This window comes from Castanea sativa, chromosome 12 (assembly GCF_040712315.1).
Source record: "Castanea sativa cultivar Marrone di Chiusa Pesio chromosome 12, ASM4071231v1".
In the NCBI taxonomy this organism is placed as follows: Eukaryota; Viridiplantae; Streptophyta; class Magnoliopsida; order Fagales; family Fagaceae; genus Castanea; species Castanea sativa.
The window spans coordinates 43536124-43556103 of record NC_134024.1 but is presented as its reverse complement, the minus strand read 5'-3'; the positions used below and the strand labels follow the sequence as shown (position 1 = coordinate 43556103).

General features: G+C 35.1%; 2 protein-coding genes and 1 pseudogene across 4 annotated transcripts; 1 reads left to right on the top strand and 2 right to left on the bottom strand.

Moving 5' to 3' along the window:
• Window positions 1–234: 234 nt before the first annotated feature.
• LOC142619104 (uncharacterized) lies at window positions 235–5673 on the bottom strand. Of its 3 annotated transcripts, none has more exons than XM_075792173.1 (6): window positions 5559–5673; window positions 4679–5013; window positions 4428–4588; window positions 4126–4156; window positions 1999–2101; window positions 235–760 (listed from the first exon to the last, which is right to left on the bottom strand). In XM_075792173.1, exons 2-6 carry the CDS (start codon window positions 4991–4993, stop codon window positions 654–656), a joined length of 717 nt encoding a protein of 238 aa, XP_075648288.1. In that variant the 5' UTR covers window positions 4994–5013; window positions 5559–5673; the 3' UTR covers window positions 235–653. The 3 variants fall into 3 exon arrangements, with proteins under 3 accessions (XP_075648288.1, XP_075648287.1, XP_075648286.1); XM_075792172.1 differs by having other exon boundaries at window positions 4679–5021; window positions 5559–5628; XM_075792171.1 differs by having other exon boundaries at window positions 4679–5114; window positions 5559–5617.
• A 121-nt stretch (window positions 5674–5794) lies between these two features.
• On the top strand, window positions 5795–11705 carry LOC142618803 (uncharacterized). Its single transcript, XM_075791830.1, has 8 exons — window positions 5795–5987; window positions 6069–6252; window positions 8108–8193; window positions 8504–8616; window positions 8921–8986; window positions 9999–10108; window positions 10223–10288; window positions 10891–11705. Exons 1-8 carry the CDS (start codon window positions 5893–5895, stop codon window positions 11485–11487), a joined length of 1317 nt encoding a protein of 438 aa, XP_075647945.1. The 5' UTR covers window positions 5795–5892; the 3' UTR covers window positions 11488–11705.
• A 1608-nt stretch (window positions 11706–13313) lies between these two features.
• On the bottom strand, window positions 13314–15494 carry LOC142619273 (exopolygalacturonase-like; annotated as a pseudogene).
• Between the last annotated feature and the right edge of the window lie 4486 nt (window positions 15495–19980).

Sequence of the window (19980 nt, the reverse complement as noted above, 5' to 3'; positions counted from 1 at the left end):
TTTTAATAAATAATTTGCAAGAATAAACCGTAAATTAAATATTTTTTTCTTATATAATAATGTAAAAATGACTTCTAATATGCTATTTAAAAATTTTATTTTATGCAATAGAGGCAAAACAATAAATTCACACACACAACTACAGTAACCATCCTCTCATTTTGCTTCTCAACTAAACAAAGAAATAATTAATTTTCATCTTTTTGCTTTTTCATCCTCCATAACAAACATATATGTTGGAAAACTAAATTTTTTTCTATTTTCCCAATTTTCCATCTCTCCATCTGAGCAGACTCTTTAATAACAGATGAAAGCTACCTTACAAGACTTTTCATCATGTTATGGATACAAAAGTTTACATGTCATAATATATATATATATTGCTGGGAAATACTTTGTAGTTCAATTTCAATTACATTTCCACCTCAAAGACTCCCACACCTCCCCACCAAAAAAAAAAAAAAAGCAAAAAATCTACATACATCCAACAAAGAAAAGAAGAAGAGCTATGGTTACTCTGCTACAGTAATGGCAGGCTCCAGCTGCTATCTTGACTGAAGCAATGATACCAGCAGCAATATAGTGAGAGAATAACTGAAGGAAAATTGTCCCAACTTTTCTCCTTTTCTTTATTTAGGTATACACAGTCCTATTCAGTCACTTTCACCATGCGAAAAGTATCTCTGAGCATCAAATGGTTGCTTCCAGGAGTTAGTATCAGGTAACTCAGAAGCAGTTCCTCCATTCATGGGTGCAAATGCTGAGATAAAAAGAACATAAAAAGATCATGAACATCACACCAAAAACATCACAATTCCTAAAGATTAATTCATATAGAAAATATGCAAAATGAGCAAAGGCACATTCATCTCAGATGCTTTTAATCATCACATTTTAACAAATTCGTTCCTCTTTGTTTTACATATCATTTGAATCCATATTGTCTTTAATGGCAGTTATTATGGGTCTATATCCTGAAAGTTAGGTTATGTGTTAGATCAATGTCAAGATTTCATGAACATAAAGCAGAACAACATGTCAAGGTTTCAGTATGTAGTAATTCACTAACTTTTTTCAGTGGCAGTGACCCCAATTTCTCGAATTGCTACAATTTAAGGAAAGGTGTAGTCCCCAATTGCAATAGAAAGCAGAACTAAATGATTCCCTTTCTAGTCTACTAATATTCAAATCTGCTATATATAAGATTGTGGGGCTAGTGCATTAAGCATAATATAGTTACCATGTGAAAGTGTGCAGTGAGGCCAAAAGCCTTGTAGCTTAACTCACACTTCTTGGTATTTCCAATGCAAACGTCTAGGATTCAAATTTCCCCTTCTCCATTGTAACTATGGGGGGAAAACCAAAAAGTGTGCAGTGATGAAGAAAATCTTTGTTGCAGTTACCCAAGAGAAGTTGACCAATATAAAGGATTTTCCACCCTACTACCATAACATGCAAGATTTCAATATTCTCAAAAAAAGGGGCTCAGGGGTAGGGTTTTTTCCCTGATAAATTGCTCTTTTCCCTTTCCCCATTAGTGATTGTACAAGATTTCAATACTAGAATACAGATGCATGGAATTCCAGGATTCCATCTAATTATCTCATCTATGTTTTAGTATGAGGCTTACACAATGGACTTTGACATAACTCGTTGCTAATTTAGGGGAAAAATGTCACCACTAATTTAAAACTATTAGATAATAAGTGGCAAGTTCTGCCAAAACAGTCAAGGGACCAAACTTATATTAACCTCAATTGCATGAAAATATATTTTGCAAGGCCACCCACATAGTGATGAATGAGGGTTGAACTCAAAATCATTTAGCCTGCTGAAGAGAAGCTAAAAAGCTGATAAATAAACCTAGCTCAAGGTGCTATTGAGAGTGTTACTTTGCTTTCAGCAATTATCCGTCACCCAGGTCCAAGGAATCAGTGAGACCAAAACACAAAATAGAATGCAAGCAAGTAAAATAAAGCTCAAACACATTGAGCCTACCTTTATCTCTCATTCTTTTCTCCCTGTCAAATTCAAACTTATCCCGAATTTGGCTGACCCTTTCCCAATTGTCACCTTGCCTGTTCCTCCCGAAACCCTGGTCCTGTATTAAAATCCAGTCAATTTCTGTGGTAGTGGCAAATGTAACTAGACTTAAATATTAAATATTAAGTGATAAAAATGTTCAAATTAAATCAAACCATTTTTATAGATCAAACACATCCATGACTCTTGTAGCATAAATTACAAAACCAGAAGTGCACCCTTCTTGCTTAAATAAAATTAAAAATTTGCAATGGAGACCATTGAGCAAAATAAGAATGTCATACTAGAGACTGGGATTCTTCTTTTTTTCCTATTTTGAACTATTTCTCCCAGTAGAACCAGAGAGTGATACGAAGGAGATGCTCATTTACATAACCATAGGGCAGAAAATATTACTTTCAAGTGGTAAATAAGCCTTCTTGCAGCAATTTTTCCCAATGAAATCATGACAAACTATCATATTTTTGGTTCTTTTGAATGAATTAAGACCTTTCTTTCTTCTCATACAGGGGTGTTTCTTTAAATAGCAAAAAAAAAAAAAAGGCATGCTCTCAATTATTTTTTGATAAGTAATAGAAATTTATTGAAAAGAGACTGACTACATGCAAAAAAAAAAAAAAAAGTACAGAAGATTATGTACAAAAAGATAGAGACTCAATAAACATCAGAATGGAACCTCTATTTGTGAAACCCCCAAGCACGGGACCAATCAAACAAAGTGCCAACAAAATAAGCTAGAAGTTAGTCCCTTGTACTCTCCATATCCTCAGATGTTCGCCTATTTGGCTCTCACCAAATAATCCACATCCAACATAATGGAACCAAATTTCAAATATCCAAACGAATGTTTTCCCATCCAATTCCACCAACCAAACAAAAGATCTTTCACACTCTTTGGTAACCTGGGAGATACCAAAAGATCTAAATACAAAACACCACAATTCACATTCATAAGCTTCCTCGCAACGAAAATTAGAAGGTGATCCACCCCCTCCCCACTATACCAACGCATGCAACACCAATCCACATAGTATAGCCTCTCCTCCTAAGGTTATCACAAGTAAAAATAGTCCCCCATGCTGCCGTCTAAACAAAAAAAGACACCCTCAATGAGGCCTTCACACTCCAAATACCTATCCAAGGGAAAGTGACAAGAAAGGTTTTTTGTTTTTTGTTTTTTTGGGGGGGGGGGGGGGTTTAAATGCTAGGTAGGGGATCCTATGGTTGTGGTCTTTGGAGGAGTATTAGGATGGGTTAGGAGATGTTTGCTCAGCATATTTGGTTTGAGGTTGGTATGGGGAACTAAATTCGTTTTTGGCATGATTGTTGGTGTGGTGACCAACGCTTAAAAGAGAATTTCCCACTTTTGTATGAGAACTCTATGGATTGGGAGGCCTCTGTTGAGTCTTTTTTGGTGAGACAGGTGAAGGGTAGAGGTGGAGTTGGGAGGTGCTCTCAATTATCAAAAAAATTACTTTGCTAAAATCATGCTATATCTCTCATTGCAATTACTCACTGCGATTAACCAAAGATAAATAAGCAGAATAAACCTATGACAGGCCATATTCATCAACCTATTGGTATCACTCAAATTCCCTCTCGAGGGATTTCAATAAATAAATTTTTGTAACTATCAATTTACATTAATATGATGCAACAGTTGGTGTCACAAAATTTAAATCATACATGCTTTTCTGCACCTTCATTTCCATAGAACTTTTGTTGGACTATCAAGAATGAAGAGGAAGTTGACTAGTCTTAAAGTGACTGTAAACAAGGTGCATCCTCCAAGACATCTTGCCTAATGTTTTCTTATTAGTGAACATTGATGCCTAGATATGCCACCAACCATATATCGAAACATCCTTTCAAGTAAAATCTAAGTAATCCAATCTAAAAGCTCCTAGCTCTCATCAGCTAGCATAAATCAACTGTGTTTCTAGAGTACTCTATATTAGCCCAATCTTGAAAGTTGGAAGTACTAAACCTTGGAAGTAAAGCAGACAAGATAGCATACTTATATATATATATATATATATATATATATATATAGAGCATTCTTAATCCAATTCAAACCCATACCTTCATTGGCTCAGCAGCTGATCGCCTGCTCCTGAAACACAATCAAAAAAGGGTTAAATTGAGTTTCCATTGTCAACATCACATGCTCTTACTTCAAACAAATCAAGTCTTCTTCACTAAAAATTGATGCTTATGAACAAAACACAATCAAAAGAAGAAAAAATTGAGAGTCCATTGCTCTTACTTCAAACAAATCAAGTCTTCTTCACTAAAAAATTGATGCTTATGAACAAAACACAATCAAAAGAAGAAAAAATTGAGAGTCCATTGTCCAAGTTTTGCAATATAAAATAAAGAGAAACCTGTAAGGAGAAAAATCTTGATCATCATCTTCGGCAGACTCGTAGTTAGCGTGATCTTGTGCAATTTTCTTGGAGTAGCCTTCATCCCAGTACAACCTCTCCCAATTTTCTCTAAGCTCCTGATACAATTGCATGTACTTGTTGCACCAGGGCTCATGCTCCTTTACAATATCAATAGCTAATAAAAATTAGGTAACCAAACTAGCACTCACAAACCAAGTAATGATAAACAAGGAGAAAAGTGGACAAACCGATTCCTTGATAATGAGGCGAGTGCGGCGCATGAACTGCTCCCGGAGCTGCTTGCGGCGCTTATTGGGAATGTTGTCCCTTGGGATCACAAAGCGCTCACGTGGAGGCACATGATCGCCAACCTCATGCATTTCACCGTCCACTATCCACCACTCTGAATTTTTCTCACCCGCCTTCTTTGCTAGTGCCGGGGCCAGAGCTGGCCGTCTAGGCCTCCTAGACGTGCCCGTGTCAGTCCGGGCCCACCGGAGTTGCTGGGAAGCAGAGCGCAGGCATGGGGCTAATGCCTGGATTCGTTTGGTCAGGGAGAGCATAGATTGGCAGCTTTCTGATTCTGATTTTCTAATCTCAAAAGAGGTTAGAGTTTAATTCACTTATCCTTTGAAATCCATACAAGTTCCAAATCTAGCATCCAAAAATATGTGCCTTTACCCTCTATCAATTACCCAAAAAAAAAAAAAAAACATTTCATTATGCTTTAACTACAGATTAATGGTTAACAGCATAACACATTATCAGTAAGTTTAGAAATGGAATTACTGCATAACCATATACATAAAAACTAAAATTGTTGTGAAACAAATACAGTAATAACAATACCCCATAAATTCTTATCCAAACTTGCACCCGAAAATATATATACCTTTCCCCTCTAATCTATTGATTACCCAGAAAAACATTTCACTGTCCCTAAACATTTCAACTTGTCATCATCAATTCAAAAAAAAAAAAAAAAAAACCCAGTGTCCCAAATAGCCTTGACTCCCTTGATAGCTATCTAAAGGTTTATGAAAATAGGAAGCCATAATCATAAGAAAAACTGAGAGAGAGAGAGATTCTTCAATTAATTTAAGTTGCCAAAACGAGGGGAAACCGTACCTGAGAGTGACTGAATTCCGAGAATGTGCAAAAAATCGTGTAGTGTAGTGTAGATGTGAGGAGGGTTTTGGGTTTTGTTTTCTATTTTCGTCAATAAGAAAAAAAGATGAGGGTATTTTAGGAATTGCGTTCGTTTTTGAAAAAAAAGAAAAAAATTGGAAAACGCTGTCGTAAATGAAAACTTGTGTTTACTTTACTCGCCTCGAATCTCAAGACAGTTACAACTTGCAATCCAACGGTCTAGCAGTTTGTCTTGCATCGGCACTAAAACGAGAAGAGAAGAAAGGTTTGAAGAGAGTGGGGGAGAGAGAGAGAGAGAGAGAGAGAAGTGGAAATGTGTGGGAGAAGTCGTTGTACTCTGAGAGCTGATGACATTCCCAGGGCTTGTTACCGCAACAACTCCTCAGTTCGTAATCTTCAGATGGACCGGTCCGTACTAACTACTAACCTCTTTTCTTCATTTCTATTACTATTATTGCTTTCAATAATACTTATCAGTATTATATATAGGCACCGTCCATCCTATAACGTTTCACCGGGACATCATTTGCCGGTTGTTCGTAGAGAACAAGGATCATCATCATCAGCTGCTGCTGCTGTTTCTGAATCTGATGGTGTTGTTGTTCATTGCATGAAATGGGGACTCATTCCTAGTTTCACTAAAAAATCCGACAAACCTGATCACTACAAAATGGTACTCTACTCATTGCTATTACTAAAACTTCTCTCGCATTTTTTCAAACACATACCAGGCATTCAATCACTGCCTTTGCATTTTTTTTTTTTTTTGCTACATGTCAACAATGTCAATCAACAACATATATAGTGTGCTACTCAATATTTATCTATTTGCTATAATCGTGAAATGATCTTTTGTTATTAAGGCCCCGTGGTAACAGTGTTTAAACAACGAAAACTATTGTTTAAACACCGCAATATTTATTTATTTGCTGCATTTTTTCAAACAATAGTTTTCGTTGTTTAAACAACACAATACGTATTTCCATTCACTTTTTTATCTACACATATTTCCATAAAACTTAATCAACGTTACTAGAAATCTCTTACCAAATAGGCTTTAAGAGTCTGGCATGATTGGCACAACTCCAATGAACTTCAGAAATGTACAAGTTTGATGAATAAAAATCCTCTTTTGTCACATTCAGAGTGTTTCACTTTAAGCTATACCAATTATAGCCTAGCACACTTCCCTTTTTTTTTCTTCTTTATGAAGTAACCAATGTTTAAAATAGGGGAAAAAGAAATCAAACACGTGGCATACTACAATTGGTGGAGCATAAATGAGAACGCTAAGGGTAGGACAGTAGATCTTTATTAAAATTTGATCAAAAAAGAATGGATACTTCTTATGTTTCAAAGGATAAGATCGAGAAAGCCAATTGAGTTGGCTAAGTATGTGCATTTAAGATGAATGGATGCAATTTTAAGAATAGCAGTGTTTACATGTTATATGCTCATTCGCTTGCAAAGCGAAGAGAAAGAAAAGTTGTAAGAAAAGGAGTATGGGCTTACTGTGCTTTTATATGTGCTTATAAATGGCACGCACAAACATTAAAGCGACCTGAATACGAACTATGACTGCAAATAGAGGCCCAAACTGCACCTAACATTCTGTGACCTGTCTGTACCATAAGCCTAGAATGCAATGTTCCAGGTTAATCTGCTTTAGGATGATTTCATTTTCTTGAGAATTTAGTTATCAATGTTTACCATCTAGTCTGCATTGATCATCCTTCCACATCTGTATTAATCTTTCTGCTCAAGTTAGCTTAACATCTCAGTTGTCATGAATCATTTACTTTATCATTCAGTTGATAAATTAATTTGCGTATCTAAATATAGTCACTTGTTCTTACTTTTCCTTGCATTTTAATTATTTTTGTCAGTTTAGTTACACTACCTAAGCTACAATCTGACATTTTTATTACAAGATTTTTAAATTATGGCATGATATCATGTAAGAGTCTTTTATTTGTTTGTTGGTTTTCCGTCTCCAGTTCACATCCAAATGAAAATCTTTATTTTGACCTTCCAGTTTATTGACAAATCATTATTTATCTATGTCTTTGTGATCAATTGAACAATGAGACTGAAATGTTGATTTTGAGGCACACCTGTTATCTCATCCCTATCTTGGACATTAATTGTGTCCATTTTATTTTTGTTCATAATACTCCTCCTATCTACTCATTAACTTTCTCAAACATTCCAGGAGAGTGTGTGTGTGTGACATTAAGTGTGGAGGTTAAGATTGACAGCCCAGGGACTTCATTGATGATCATTGTAATTCTATCACTTTAGCTGAAATGAGGACAGCTTTAGTAAATCATATTATTTACATGGTGATTGGTAAATAAATTTCCGATAGTGTTTACATTGTTAATGATTTTTTCTCCTCATATAATTTGCATGTTTGATATGCATTCGTTTTGATTTCTATATAAAACTGCTTGTTTAGTTTGGGATGACTTTATATCATAGAACTTCTATTGGAAAATTCTTGTTATTTCATGTGTTGTAAATTGCAGTTTAATGCCCGATCTGAGTCAATAAGTGAAAAGGCTTCTTTCCGTCGTTTAATTCCTAAAAACCGGTGCCTTGTTGCAGTAGAAGGGTATGCTTTTTTTCCTCAATATTTGGCACCTGTTTCTTTAATATTGTTCTCTAGGAAGAATTTTCTGATAGTAGATTGATTTTATTTTTAACTTTCCTGAATATTGACAATCAATATTAAACTTCTTCAATTTCAGTGATTAAAATTAGAACCTTTTTGAAAGGATTTCCCGTTATATGGTTTTAGGTCATCTTGCAAGAAATGTTCATATTGTGTGTATGTGTGTGTGTGTGTGTGTGTATATTTGCAATTTATCTGTATATGGCATGAAATGTTCTACGCCATAACTTGACTTTGTATAATTCCCCAGATTCTACGAGTGGAAAAAAGATGGACAAAAAAAGCAGCCATACTACATCCATTTCAAGGATGGTAGGCCTCTCGTGTTTGCAGCTCTTTATGATGCATGGGAAAATTCAGAAGGTAAACCATTTTCCCCCCATGTATTTTAGATACATTTATTGGAAGATACATCATATTAAATTTTTTATATTTGATTAGCTCTAATAACTGATATATTCTTTCTGTGTTATACCAATTTCAGTATTAGTGAATAAGATCAGTTTAGTATGTTGTTTATCCTTATAGTTGTAGGCACTCTTCTTATTGCTATATCTACCATTTTACCAAAAATTTGCCGTGGTTGATATAGTTTCTTTCATTCTTTTCCCTCAAAAGAGAAGGCTAATACTTTATTTTAATTATTTTAGTGTATGATTTCCTGCAGGCGAGATCCTCTACACATTTACAATTCTCACTACTTCTTCTTCTTCAGCATTGCAGTGGCTGCATGGTAAGTCATGCTTGTTTCATTTTATTTATATTGCATGTTCTAATCTTGTGATGTCTGCACATTGTAAATTAGTGTGCTAAACCCCAAGAAAAAAGGAAACTCATGTTACTCATCTGTTATTTCCATCATCATATGTCAATGGGATGTACTGTCAGTGTAATGAGCAAATGTTTTCTTTTTGTTTTTTGGTAGAAGAGTGCAATTATTGTTAAGATTTATAACCAACTCTGAAGTTTTGGGATGAAGGTTTTGTAGTTGTATATTTGTACCACTTATGCTGTAAGGTATTACTATCAAAGGATGAGTAATTAGTTGAAAAACATGTTTGGAACTTGTGTAAGCACATAAAATTGTATGTTTTAAAGGAACAGTAAATTTAAAGTTGAGATCATGTGCATGTCTACCATGCTTCTGCTTTCTTGCTATTTGGAGTATGTTGTATAGGGTTTGCTTCCTATGACGCATATAATTTGTTGGTTGGTTTTACTTACCTTCTGCTATTTTGGCCAAGTTTTTGTATTTCATACATAACTGTACTATTGATGTCCTTGTAGATCACCTATATTTCAATTTTATGCATAGAAAAGGTCTCAGAAAAGGCATAAAAATGCCAAAGCCAGAGAAACTTTTGATTGTAGTTTAGAAATGGTGACTAGTAGGAATGTTTGAATTTATTGTCTTCCCACACAAACAAGATTTTAAAAGAATCCCACATTTTTATGGATTTTTAGCTAATGATTTTCCCGCTGTTGTAAGTTCTAACAAAATGAACAGGAATTATTGTGGTATCATTATAGTATCAGTCCTTTAATTTTGATAAAATTAAAATGGTAGTTATAGATTATGGTATCATCGCATATCTTAAGCTTGATTTCTAATTGTTCTCCAACCAATCATGTTAGAGTTGGAAGTGAGATCTACACAGATTCTGCTAAATTATTTGTTTACTATGCCAATCTTCACCAAATTAAAGTGGTCATATACTAATTTTTTCATTGCACCATCATTATAGACAGGATGCCTGTTATTTTGGGTGATAAGGTATCAACTGATACATGGCTAAATGGTTCTTCATCTTCCAAGTTTGATAACATGCTTAAACCATACGAAGATGTGGATTTGGTAAGAGCTGTCTGAATATAAGAAATAACAGCTTTTCTATATCTATATTTGCTACTTTGAGTATAAATGGTACACAATATTCCAAATTTATTATTCTTGTCTTCCAATCTCCAGGTGTGGTACCCAGTAACACCTGCAATGGGTAAGCCGTCTTTTGATGGACCAGAATGCATCAATGAGGTGAGGCTAGTTGCCTCTTTCTTTAACATAGTGTATTTTCTCTCTTGTCTTGCGTAAATGAATGTAAGCAATAGTTGATGGAGATCTGATAAATAAGGTCAATCAAGGGAAGAAGTGAGATGGTCTCATGAGACCTTTTCTCACAAGATATGAGTCCCACATGCTGTGTCTCATGAGATACCCTCTCCAATCAAGATTTAGTACCAAGCTAAATGGCACCTCTACCTCCCATAAGCATGGGTTGGTGTGTGAGAGTGGGGTTCAAATTCCTTGGTTTTGTGATTATGTTACTTTAATAAATAAAAAAACCCACTCAGTTAGAATTCATCTGAGGGTGTCCATTTATTGGTAACACTGGCTCAATTTTTTTAATTCTAATTATTAAGTAGTATGCGTTATGATTTTTTCCCTGTTATGGTTTTTGACTTGGTTTTTTTTTTTTTTTGGGAAAAACCAGGTAAGAAATATTCACAGTTCTTATTAAAAAAGAAAAAAGAAAAAAAGAATAGAAATAGTGGCAGTTGCTTTCTGTTCAGATACTCCTAATCCTAGATTTATAAAGGAAAAAACTCATAATTGCTGGTTGAACAATTTTCGTACAGATAAAATTAAAGATAGAGGGCAGCAATCCAATCACTAAGTTTTTCTCAACAAAAGCAATTAAAAAAGAAGAGTCATCAAACTTAGAGGAGAAAAACTCTTGTGCAGAATCTTTCAAGACTGATCCACCAAAAAGGTTTAAAAAAGAGCCTGAGACTCAGGACAATACAGCATTTTCATCCTTCACTGAAAAAGGTGACCAGGACGCAAGGAGCAATCCTATCTCCAAGTTTTTCTCAACAAAGGTAATTAAAGAAGAAGAATCAAACTTAGAGGAGAAAAAGTCTTCTGCCGAATCTTTCATAACTGATCCACCAAAAACAAATAGCTTTAAAAAAGAGCCTGATACTGAGGACAGCAAAGCAGTTTCATTCTTCACGGGAATAGGTGACCAAGATTCAACATCTAGTGTTGTACATTCTCAAGATGGACCAGCCAAGTGCCAACTGAAGCGGGACTATGAGGAGTTTAATGCTGATTCAGAGAAAAATACTGATGAAACTAGCAAGCTATGCTCTACTCCGGCAAGGAAAAAGGGAAACCCGAAGGATTGTGGTGATAAACAACCCACCCTATTTTCGTACTTTGGGAAAAGCTAGTGTTGTGTGCCTTGCTATGTAGATTCCCTGTGCATATGCTGCACCTTGTACATAAATTTTGTTGTCAGTATTGCAAGCTACAGATGAAGACTTTTGTAAAAGTAGGCAGTAGCTTGCAACTGTTGTGTTTTTAAAAAATTCCAACTTCACTCGTTTGCTGGAGGATTGTAAAAAGTTTGAAAATGCTTATCAATGAAATTTGTTTAACGTTGACAGAGAGATTGGGTGTAAACTAAACCTATGTAATAAACTTATTATATGGTTGATTGAATTAGATTAACGCAGGAACATTTGGGACATAAAGGTAGCATCCAAAGCGCACAGAACTGCGAAAACAATAATGTAATGTCCAAACCAGAACTGCAATAGCCATGTGTGCTGTTGCAATCATAGGTGCAGCAGCAGCTGTATTTGGTCTCCTCTCTGGCTCCGGATCTACCACCTATGCGAAAACTATAAACGCTCTGGGAAGAAACCACAGCATATTCAGAGATGATTTTGAGTGAGACCCGACAGCCTACTTTCACAACCTGCACAAGTAGCAATCTGTTTTCTACATGGAATAAAGTTATCAGTGCTGAGTGTTGGTTTTATTTTTATTTTTTGAGTCATTATTATTATTATTATTATTTTTTTTTTTGGCTTGTTAAGGCATTCTTTGAATAGCCCTTGAGCTTGGAAGGCTTTGAAGTGGATATTGAATGAATAATTTGAAACTTATCATCTTTGAATGGAGTATTAAATTATATTGTTACTTCTTCGTAGCTTCAAGTTTAGCTTCAGCATCCATGAAAGTAAAACAATTCTCACATGGAATTCAACTGCCATTGACGCCCTAATATGCCAATAAATAAACTTTCAAACTTGGATCTGTAACATGACATATATATAGTTTCACCAGGACTATTTTCGGGTTGCCAAATCCATGACTTTGTAAAAATTATTTTTTAGAGGGAGTAGAATCTGATCATCTTTTGCAGTGTTCCTTGGCAAAAGGGATGGCAAAATCAACACAAACCCATTTGTCCACCCAAACCCTCTCACTTAGATAAGACCCAAACCTACCCTATTATTAATTGGGTTAAATGGGTAGTAACCCAATTATAACTAACATTAATTGAGTTTTAATTGGGTACCCAATTAGACCCAAGTATCATTTCTACAAGTCACCAAACTCTAAAATACCCAAAACCACTAAAAAGACCAAAATACCCATAAAACCTCCAAAAATACCAAAATACCTCATAAACCTAGAAAATGATCAAAATACTCCCCTAAACCCATAAAATGACCGAAATACTCCCAAAACCTAAAAAAGACCAAAATACCTATCTAATACAAAAAAAAAAAAAAGACTAAAATATCTCTGAAACCTTAAAATGACCAAAATACCCCTTAAAACCTAAAAAATGACTGAAATACCACCAAAACCTAAAATTTTGCTCATTTTTGTGTTTACTTACCTGAATGTGTAATAAATTGGATTAGTAGTAGATGATTAACAATATCGGTGGACAACTTACTTAAGAATAAAAAGCATTTAGTAAGGGTTGAATAAAAATTTTGATTTTTATTAAGAAATATCTCAATTGCAATAATAGAACAAATACTATCTACAACAACACTACAGATCATAGCATATTTCAGCAAAATGTTGAACTTAAACAACTCAAAAAATAACTAAGAAAAGTTCCCCAATATAATTTAATTAAAGAAAAAGGGAACATGTTAGATGAGATTTTATTTAAAATAGAACCCCGATAACCTATTTGCAAATAGTATTTTTTTCATTTTACATTAGTTTTAACAGCTTGGGAGGCATTTCATTAAAGTTTGTTGGTACAAGCAGGAGGGTTCTGCTTGCCTGAAACCGCAGGCTGAACTTTAGCACAAGTGGAAGTAGCAGATCCTCCACCTCCCTTGTATGCAAGATCAATGTTAGAGAGCACCATTTGATGGCATGGTACACTCTTACTGCAAATAAGATTCACAGCTTCCTTTGTTGAAGAAGTGCCTCTAATTTTCTTAAAGGTAACATTACTGATCTTAACTTTAGAAGGAGACTGAAAACAAAACAAAAAATAAAAAAAGGAGCCAAGAATTTGATATCAGTATTTGTAATTAAAAAAAAAAAAACTTTTTTTAACCTTTAACTTCAAAATTTGTGTATATAATTGTGATGTCTATAGTAACCTGGTTTGAGCATTGATTGTTTGGGCAGTAGTTTTGATCAATGACGATAGGATTGGCAACATTGTTCATAACAACATCCTCGAAATGTATATTAGAAGCAACTCCAGAAGGGGAAGAAGGCCATGTTTTGATTCTAACACCATTATCTGTATTGCTAAGTGTGGCACCAATAACTCTAATTCCTGAAACATGTTGTTCATTCTGGTACTTTCCAAGACTTCCAATGCTGATATTATGGCTAGGTCCATAAGTTACTTGGTTAGCAGTAACATCTTGGGTTCCATCACCAATGGAGATGCAATCATCACCTGTTCCAATATTGGCATGGGTAATGGTGATTTGAGATGAATGTCTCATGTGGATTCCATCGGTGTTGGGGCTATCTGCAGGTGCAATTATGGTAACATGTTGGAATTGCAACTTCTTGCATTCCAAAAGGTTGATGTGGAAAAATTTGTTGTCCTTCGATGTAATGTCTTGGACTATTGAATTTGTGATGTAGTTGAACTTTATATTCTGTTCATGTTTACAAGTTAGATAAATTAAAACACTAAATATGAGTGCTCGAGTTCCATTTAAGCATTCACTTAAAATAAAGTTTCATTTAAAAAACATTTTAATTAGTAAAATGCTAACGATTCTTTGAATTATATAAAATAAATAATATTTTTTTTGGAAATAAATGTGATCATTAAATCAATAAAAAAAATGGTAAAGTTATAGCAAATATTATTACATAAAAACTTACAAACTAATGTGTCTATGAATGTGGTTGGTACTACTTCAATAATATTTTATTATATAAACAATTCTTCATAGACCACAAGCTTTGTCAAATGATGACATGCGATTGTGATTGGTGAATTATCATTTTTAGATATAACCATTGTTTTTTCTCTATCGCTTATAGTCGCATAGGTTAGTGTTGTGGCACAAAAAGTTGTGTCCATACTCCATAAACTTCCCCATATATAACTTTTAAAATTAATTCTTTTTTGAGTTGTGACACATCACTATACAAAACTTGTCAAATTATTTGTAAAACATTATTTATCATATAAATGTTTGAATTATTTTTTTTGTAATGAGTAAAGTTTGTAAAGTTGTAATGTCTATGTAGAAAATGATGGTAATGTAAATGCTAATTAATTAAGTTTGAAATCTTACAATAGGAAGTACGTTGCAGTTTTTGTCCTTGTCACACTCATTTTATTGCCATGCTTGTTGTCCTTTGCCATCAAAAACTCCACCACCTGACAAAGTGAGACCGTCGATACGTTCAAAAATGACCCAAGCATCTTTACCGTTGAAGGCAGCAACATCTGATGGGGCCTATAGGGTTCCTTGAAGGTTAAACTCAATAGCACCCTTGCATGGACCCAACAAAGTCACTAAACCTAGTTTGTATGCCCCCTCTAAAACCACAACTTTACTTCCTGCTACTGCGCATGCAGCTTTCCAAGCTTTTGTCAAAGCCTAAACAAATTATGAAAAATCAAAATCAGTATATAATAATAATAATTTTGCATGTTAATGTTTTGTCATCTGATCATGGCATCAATCAGTTTCTAGTGTAAACGGAGTTTGAACCTAAGTTCTCTTATTCAAAGTTAAAACACTTTACTAGTTAAGTTAACTAGAACACACTCTTCATGTTAATTAAGTATAGTTGATTGCACTACACATATTTATACCTGGGTGATATCGGCATTAGGTTATGCTCCATATGATTTAACATCAAAGACTTGCTAGGCATTGGTAGATGACAACACCAATAACAAGGAAATTGTTGCAATGCTTAAATTCTTTCCCATCTTATTGTTCTTTATTTCCTTTCTATTGCCAATTTGTTGTACAAAATGATGGTAACCTCATTTGGTTTGAAGCTATTTATACTTCAATACCTAAGCTCCACACCATTGAAACTACCCAACTAATATTAACTAATTTTATGCAATGTTGCTAAGAACTCTCTTGTATATACTTCAACTTCTGTGCTTTTATTAGTTTTTGTGCTTTCTTCTCCACTAATTAATTATCATTTGTTATTATATAAGATAAGATTATTTTACTTTTATATATCATCCTAACTTCTTTTCTTTAAATGGCATGCTGTTAGCCACCTGAAATTTGTTTATTTTATCATATGACCACCAAAGTGACTTCCATTAGTAAGGGGATGTAGATGCTCATTTTTGCGAGCCCAGCAGGAAGGAAGGCCCAAAGTCATGGGCAAAAGAAAGTAGTATGGAAATGCCATTAAGCTAAGTGGGGGGAATGACGGATAGTGGGTCTATAAAGAAAATAAATGGACCCTGAGGAAGTAAGTGGGCCTAAAAAGACATGAAAGAAAGTAATAACAAACCCATGAGCTGTATGGATATGGAAAAGTGAGAATGGGTCATGGCTATCACAGCGGGCCCAAGGCAATGTAAGTAAAGAAAGTAAGGGGCAATGGAAAACCCATGAGCCCCAAGGGAAATGTGAGAAGTACTTGGGCCGAGGACGCCCAAGAAGTTAGTAAAAGCCCATGGGAAACATAGAATTAAAAAAAGGCCAAGGATGCCCCAAGAAAGTAAGTGGGCCAAGGATGCCCAAATGAAAGTAGGTGGGACAAGGGAGCTCGTGAGTGGCACAAGGCCCAATGAGATTATTGGGCCTTCGAAGAAAGAATGAACGGAAAAGTCTAAAGAGGCCCAGTAGGCTTGGGTCAAGCAGATCTCACAGCAGGCACAACAGAATGGTGTGGCAGGAAGCAAGTAACAGGGGCTGGGAATAAAGGCATTGAACGGCTCACAATCGAGCGAGACCCAGCCCATAGAAGGTGCAAACCATAAATGAGGAGTTAGATGAAACAACCCACGCCAAAAGAAGCCAAAAAACGAGCAGCAGACTAGGCAATTTGACTTTCAGATCGCGGTAAACAGATGAGCAGCAGGCAGAATTTGAACAAGCATGGATGCAAGGCATGCGCAAGGCCTAGGCACCACCAACCTAAACCCAGCCAATACAAGAAATGGTGAGGTCATGGGTCAGAGGTAATGGGGTATGGTCTGGCGGTAGGGAAGGGGAAAAACCCATTTTTGTGTTTCCTACTCATGCTTTTTTGGAGGCAATGTCCTGCTGGGATGACATACTACCCAAAAGTGGCGAAACTGAGTTGGAACCACTAGGTTTATGCCGTGAGGGATAAAGAGAAGGAGAGCATTTACACCGTGGTAGGTAAGAGTGCCATAAGGAGAAAGCAAAAAGAAGAAGCCTTCTCTATCTGGTGAGACGGAGTGGCGCTAACTGGGTGATTGACCAGTCAATGATGGTCGGCAAAGAAACCCATGCCAGAAAAAAAAAAAAAAAAAACGGTTAAGGGTTAAAATGGTAAAGGCAAGCACGGCTGACCCTATATAAGGAGCCCTACTGTACATGGCCAAAGGGACGGCAACCTCTGTGAGATAGTCACTAGAATCACAAAAACAGGGGAGCAAGAGAAACAAGAAGAAAAAGAGAGAAAGAATAAAAAGAGAGTAAAAACAAAAAGAAAAAGAAAAGAAAGGAAAGGATTAAAGAAACAGAGAAAAAAAAGCAAGAGAGAAGCAGAGAGAATAGAGTGATTGGCATGCACCAAATGGGTTAATCTCCCTCTCCCCCTCTAACCCATGCTCTCTGGTAACAAATGATGTGCATTGATAATAGCTTAATTTTGTATATTTATATCATTGTTAGAAAGCATTATCATACTTATTTTGAGGTAATTCATACATTTTATATTTGGTTTTGGAATAATAGTGAATAATCAATTTTGTACTTAATTGAATCTTATTGCGTGAATTTGTCTTTTGTAGGAAAATGAAATTAAATAAGTGGATTTGTGCAAAGAAGAATGCTAATGGACTTTACATTTACAAGGGCCACGATGAAGTTAAAGAAGGCCAACCCAATTAAATTTAAATTCAATTGGAGCAAGGAGTCAAAGGAAATTTGCATCGAATCCAAGTCCAATTCGGATTGGGATTCCAGGCTGCATATTAGTTAGTATTTTTGGCATAACTTTCGGTTCAGATGTCCAATCGAGATGATTCAAGTTGGGATAGAAATTTAACTTAAAGAGCTACAACTTTGTAGTTTACCAAAAGTCCGAATTCTGACGTTAAATGGGCCAAAATCATCAGTTAATTGAAGCCTAACAATCTGGGATTTTTCCCAAACGGGAATTCAACTTGTAATAGGATTCATTGACTTATTTAAAGGTTCTTTAGGGAAAAATTCAAGGAGGCAAGTGCTAGGGCTGGGAGTTGAACATAGAGAGTGTGGCTACTTCTTTGGTTTTCTTCCATGATAGTTAATTTTATTTTATTTGTTTAGTTTAATGTTTATTATTTTATTCTTGTGTTTTATTTTAATTATTATGAGTAGTTAAATTTATAATTAGGGTTGAGGATGAAACTTTGTTAAGGATTATCAGTAATATTTATGTGATTTGATTTTTCCACAATAGTTGTTCTTTGATGATTTAAATTGTTCTTGCTTCATATCAATTGACTGAGATGAGATTCTAGATATGAGTTCAATCATATTTTTCTCGTGATTCAGGATTTATCTTAATTAGTTGAATGTTTGGTTTATTAATTCTTGATTATAAAATTAAATATCGCTTGTGATTTGTTGTCAATGGATACAATTTATGATTTGATTTTTAGAATTGGATATATCTTGTAATTTGTTTGGCTACAGATACAATTAATGATTTGATTTTATACATAAGAAGCGAAGAATAACATGCTTTTTATTTTTAAAATAAGGATTTTAATGAGAATATTTTTCATGATAGCAAGATTGATTTCTAGATTATCATGTAGTGAGTTGGGAAAAATCAATGATCATAAATATGTGTTGATATAAATTAATAAGGTGGATTCCAAAACCTTGATTCCAAAACCTTAATTCCTTTCCCTTGATTGTTTACATCTTTTTATTGCTTTATATCTCTTGCTTAGTTTAACTATTTGCTTAGTTTATTTAATTTCAAAACAACCAATTTTTATTAAACTAGATTAGGATTAATTTGGTTAAGATTTGATTAATTTTTCTACGTTCATTCAAGTCCCTGTGGGTTCGACCTCGTTCTTGTCAAACTATATTTCGGTACGGTTCATACACTTACGAGTATTTTAAAATTTCACAACAACAAAAAAGGAACTTCATTCAACCCAAGTCACTTAGACCCGTTCCTTCAAAACAACTAATTTCCTTCTCATAGAGATTAGTAGCATTGAAGGAGTGGTTCCCCTTCCCGACGTAGATTCCGCAGAACGATTTAACATGGCAGACTGACATTTATTTCTTTAAATACGCTTGTTGTTCTCTGTTCAATACTTATTCTTCTGTTACCATTGTGTAAAGCAGGCACTCTTCATACGGGCCCACTGTCTATTCAATCTAAATTCCTATTATTATCTTTATTATATCTACCTGCTGTAATTAACGTAACAGTTCTGCCTGCCGAAAAGCGTATGATCAGGACTTGATCAACAGAGGCATTGTTTGTGCACAAACCGGACTAGGAAGGTTTACTCCTGGACAGGTCCCAACTCCTCGATCCAAAAATCTTTGGGCCTATTGTAGCGGCAAGCGGCCCAGCCCAACACTTGCAAAAAATGGCCCACACAGAGGGAAAAAGTCTAGTAAAATCACCATCTACCAAAATTGTCCAAATTTAGTATAGGTAGCATGCTCGTCTATGAAAGAAAAATTCTGGTTTTGCATCTCATGCAAAACCCACAGCGGAAGCAAAGAACAAGGATCTATTTCATTCATGATTGATAACGTGCACAATGTAAATTTCAGAATTTAAGAACAAGATGGCGTACCTTGGTGTGGAGAAATTCAAAACAAAGATTAGAAGCACTTGGGAACACTTTTAATCTTCACTCCAATGCCACTTTACGCCCAAGATGTGTGGTCTCTCAATCAGTTTTTCAAAGGGAGAATGAAAGTGTGTCTCACACTCTCTCACACACAGTTTCTTTTTCTTTTCTAAACTCCTCTAATAAAAATTCTGTATGTTTCTCCCTTTATAACTAACTGATTATCTAATTGGGTTGGCCTATTGGGCCTTTCCAATTGGGCTTTAGTGTGTGGCTTGGAGTGGGACCAAAAGGGACCAATAAGACACTAGCTCCAATGGGCTTTGGGCTTTTCCGTCAACTCTTGACAAGTCCAAAGTTACCATTAATTATATTTAATACCACTATATAAATATAATTGCACTCTAGGCCTTATTAATAAATTATATCCCAAAACTTT